Source organism: Sinocyclocheilus rhinocerous, unplaced genomic scaffold, assembly GCF_001515625.1.
Source record: "Sinocyclocheilus rhinocerous isolate Xijiao unplaced genomic scaffold, SAMN03320098_v1.1 scaffold594, whole genome shotgun sequence".
Taxonomy (NCBI): Eukaryota; Metazoa; Chordata; class Actinopteri; order Cypriniformes; family Cyprinidae; genus Sinocyclocheilus; species Sinocyclocheilus rhinocerous.
This window is the reverse complement of record NW_015645059.1, coordinates 1,898,584-1,903,075: the sequence shown is the minus strand read 5'-3', so window position 1 is coordinate 1,903,075 and position 4,492 is coordinate 1,898,584. Positions and strand designations below refer to the sequence as shown.

The 4,492-nt window shown below is 36.8% G+C and overlaps 1 protein-coding gene across 9 annotated transcripts in view; it reads left to right on the top strand.

Moving 5' to 3' along the window:
- LOC107705260 (high affinity cAMP-specific 3',5'-cyclic phosphodiesterase 7A-like) overlaps positions 1 to 4,492 on the top strand; it is a 44,187-nt gene that overhangs the window by 26,505 nt on the left and 13,190 nt on the right. Inside the window, exon 1 of one of the 9 annotated variants that reach the window (XM_016508479.1) lies at positions 3,720 to 3,823. The exons of the other annotated variants lie outside the window; for them this stretch is intronic. Coding sequence (XP_016363965.1) covers positions 3,779 to 3,823 — 45 coding nt within the window. The 5' untranslated portion in view covers positions 3,720 to 3,778. Of the gene's footprint in view, positions 1 to 3,719; positions 3,824 to 4,492 lie in introns of those variants that run through there. 9 annotated transcript variants of the gene reach the window in all.

Genomic DNA, 4,492 nt, shown 5'->3' with positions numbered 1-4,492 from the left:
TGCTTCTCTGCCGCTCACTGCACAGAACAGACGCCGAGAGAGGTGACACTTCTCCGGGAGAGTCGGACCTCGCGCTTGCGGGGCAGCACTTGCGACATCTTCCAACTGAATCATAGCTAAGGTTTATCCAAAAAAGTCGCTAGGTTTGTCAGTATATATATTCTATGAAAAAAAGCCACTAAAAGCATCTGAAAGTTGCTAAATCTAGCGCTGAAGTGGCACTCGTGTGTGTGCGAGACGCGGGAGCTGATGGCAGGGGGTGGTGGATATTTGTGGCTGTCAATGTGGATATTGTGGATGAGTTCTTCTGTGTCATCACGTTCTACTAGTTCTACAGCTTCAGTTTCGGAACTTTCACGCTTAGTAACACATAAAGCTGTGTCCTCGCCACAGTGCAAAAGTGAAAAGAGACCCCCCCTCAAATGTGTTCCGAACATTATTTAAACGACACCGGTATTGCGGTATTTAAAAAATACATATCATAAGAAAAATAAACGTATTCGGTATGAACCGGTATACCGCCCAGCACTACCAGAATATTATTAGTATTTTTGACACTGTTCTAGTTAATAAGGTATACTGTAAGTAAAGGTTTTTAACCCTTTCATGCACACAGTTTAATGTTTGGTTAAATATTTATAAATATATTATTAGCTTTTAATTTATTTTATATAATTACCCAGTTTTCATTGTTTATTATTTGTCATTATTTATTAATGCTGGTGTACTTTTAAAATAATAATGATAACAGAATACCAGCATAATTTTAATGTTTTTTTTTAACTAGTCATTAAACTGCTCTCAAAAAATAATTTGCAGTTTATTGTGGATAAAAGTTGCCATGAAATGCTGAGTGAAGACTGATGTTTGTTTTTGTCTGTTGTGAGCTGAATTCAGAGAACTGTTTTGCTATAAATGTAAAATCAGCCTACCTGAAATATTTTTTTTACCATTTCTGCTGAACTCCCCCTTTTCTTTTTCTTTTTTTTTATTATTTAAAATAATTTTTTAGTTTGGGCCTCTAGCCACCTCACTGAAAGTCAGCAAAACAGCACAGACTGTCACGCCTCGCTGGCGCATAGTGGCGATGGTCTCTCCAAGAAATTCAACTCCTCCGTTCCCACTCCGTGTCCGGCTGCGCTGATGCCGCTCGTGTGCTGAGCCCATATGGGCACGGCTGGGTGGTTTGTCATGCCCCGCTCAGCCCCCTGGTAGAAATTACTCACACGCAAAAACACCAAGTAATGTGTGTAAACACTGAGTTTGTTGATACTAAAATACTGTCGCGGCAATAGCAGATGACTCGAGTCTCATTTTTCACCGGCTTGATGGTAGATATTACAGATAGCGGATGTCAAAATGTCATATGAGGGTTACTGCAAGGTGCAGTTGTTTTTGTAGCCTGTATATTCACTTAGCAGTTTTACAGTTTATCTGTTCCACTGGTTATTAACTTAACACAAAGCACTGCCATCAGTTAAGGCCTGTTTGCAAGCCCTGTTCTCAAACTGCAGACTGGCCTCCCAGCAACATTAAAGGGGTCATATGATGCGATTTCAATTTTTCCTTTCTCTTTGGAGTGTTACAAGCTCTTGGTGCATAAAGAAGATCTGTAAGGTTGCAAGCCTGTAAGTACGTTTTTTGTATTTAAAGAATTTGCCACTGATGATTCAAACACGAGTTTGAGCAGTGTAGAGTAGCGCTTGTTGTTTGTAATTTCTCCGATCACAAATGCAGACATGGTTTTATGTTTACGCGGCGCAGTACGCAACGCAAAACGTAAAAACACAGTAGAAGTCATTATAATCAGTAATTATGTCCCCACTGGATGCAACAAATGCCTCGTTTGTAATGGGTTTTATTGGTTTTGTCTCGTTGCGGGACACATGGAAACACAGTAGGGTAAGGGGCGTAACATTTCTGTCACACGCTTGAGGTATTCGGCCAATCACAACGCACTGGATAGCTGGCCAATCAGAGCACACCTCGCTTTTCAGAACGATGAGCTTTGTAAAAATCTACGCATTTCAGAAAGGCGGGGCATAGAGGAGAAACAATAATGTACATTATGTGGAAAATAATGTGTTTTTTTAACCTTAAACCACATAAACACATTGCATTACACCAAATACACCAAATAATGTTAATTTTAGCAACATCATATGACCTCTTTAATACCCTGACCGAATAATGCCCGCCTGCAGATTACCTAACCCTGTCTTTCATTTTTAATAAATGCACTTGCCACAAGATTACATGAGCATATTGTACTAAAATCATCTTTGTAGTTGCATAGATAGATAGATAGATAGATAGATAAAGTAATTCATTCGCTGAGTTTAAGCGAATAGATTAAAATTGATTATTTTTTGTCAGATTATTGTAAGTTTTTCTGTGGTGTTTTTTATGTACTAAAATGTTTTTGTAAAAATGTTTGTAAATATTGGTTTAGATTTTTTTTGTATTTTATATACAGTGGTGGCCAAAATTATTAGAACACTAGTATTTTCACTAGCAAAAAAAATGGTTTTATGTCAGTAATATCTATCTTTTGCTGTAGTGTGTCAGTTTACATTTCCAAACATTAATTTTGCCATTAATTGTAATGATCCAGTGAGATTTGTCTGACAACAGCCAGTGCTCCACACAGAGAACTGATCTCATCATCATCCAGTCTGTCTGGAATAACATGAAGAAACAAAACAAACTGAGACTAACTAAACTAAATCCAGAAGAATTGTGGAAACATCCCCAAGATGCTTCAAGAAACCTACCTGCAAAACTACAGTACTGTTAAGAGTTTTAGGCACTTGTGTAAAAATGCTGTAAAATGAGGATGCTGTCAAAAATAATGTCATAAATAGATTTTATTTATTAATTAACTTCTATTAACTAAATTAAATTAACATTTGGTGTGACCATCCTTTGTGTTTAAAGCAGCTTTTGCCCTAGGTGCACTTGTGTTGCCACAGTTCTTCTAGATTTAGTCTGTCTCAGTTTGTTCTGTTTCTACATGTCATTCCAGAAAGACTGGATGATGATGAGATCAGATCTCTGTGTGGAACATATAAATATTTCATACATATACAGATATAATATAAATAAATAAATATTATATAGAAATTCATTAATTATTTTGTGTGTGTATATATATTATATCTGTATTATATCTGTATTATGTCTGTATTTGTATGAAATGTTTATAATTATATGTAATACAAAATACAAATTATAATTATAATTTATAAAAATAAAATATTTATATATAATATAAAAAAAATCTAAAAAAGCAATATTTATCAAATATTACTTAAAATATTTTTCAAATATAAATCTTTAATATAGTATAATATAATATTTTTTTTTACTTGCATTAAATATATGGCAACAGTTGCTGTATGAAAAAATTGGATGGTAAACCAGAACATAAAAGCAGAGATATTGTCACAAGGCTGAGATGTTCTTTGGCTATTATCGCCCATCTTTAGTGACAGCCCTAGTTTTGTGCATTTGCAGTTTTATTGGGCAGAGTCTCGAGGTGCGAGAGGGCTGTTAATGGATAAAAATCAAGTATGCAAATTGGTTCAGTCCATTGACGTCAGAGACTGAATTGTATGCCATCTGGGGACACCCTGACCAGCCATCTAAAAGCTGCGCTCAAGTGCTTGTCTTTTTCTGCATATGCACAGGTTCAAGACGTGCCAGGTCTTGTGTTTTCACACCGAACCTTTTTCTGTATCATCTTCTCCAAAGGATCCCCTTGTGATTTTAAGTTCACATGGATGAGTACTTGCCAGAAACAAAGAAAATACAACAGCGAAAGGTGGATGTTCATCAAGTCCTCTCACAAAGCAGCTCTTATGCTGTCTTCTAGTTGTGTTTTGTGCTAGCAGTGTCTGTAACATCTTAAAAAAATAAGCCTGTGCTACCTACCTTTAAGAAACAGCGAGTACGGAAACTACGTGTTCGGCACACAAAGGCCTCTTTCGAGTGCTGCGGTCATAGAAAGCTCCACCCACCATTCTGGGACAGCCAATCATACTTGCATCTGCATAATGAGCAGCTATGAGTGTCTGTTCTTGAATTAATCTCTGAATGGCCCAGTGTAATGGACAGGAGAGCAGATTACACTGGACAGATGATGCAGGTTTAATTTAGTGAAGCAGGTTTCTCCGCTCCAGCTTCCTCCCGCTGCTGGGAAATTGCAGTGTGAGTGCACTGGAGGCTGGACTTCTAACGGAGTTGCGCTCACGTTCAGCCCTTCAGCATGTGTGTTTCTCTCACATGAGATTGAGTTTTTAAGTCACGGATTGACCAGTCACTCAAATAAGAGGTGTTTAGAGATATAGGACAACTTACACACTTATTTCGTTGCATGGCTACTTGAATAGTTACATAAAAAAATTGAAAAGGAGGCCTAATGATCTGATATTTGAATAAATTTATATATATATATATATATATATATATATACAGTATCTCACAGAAGTGA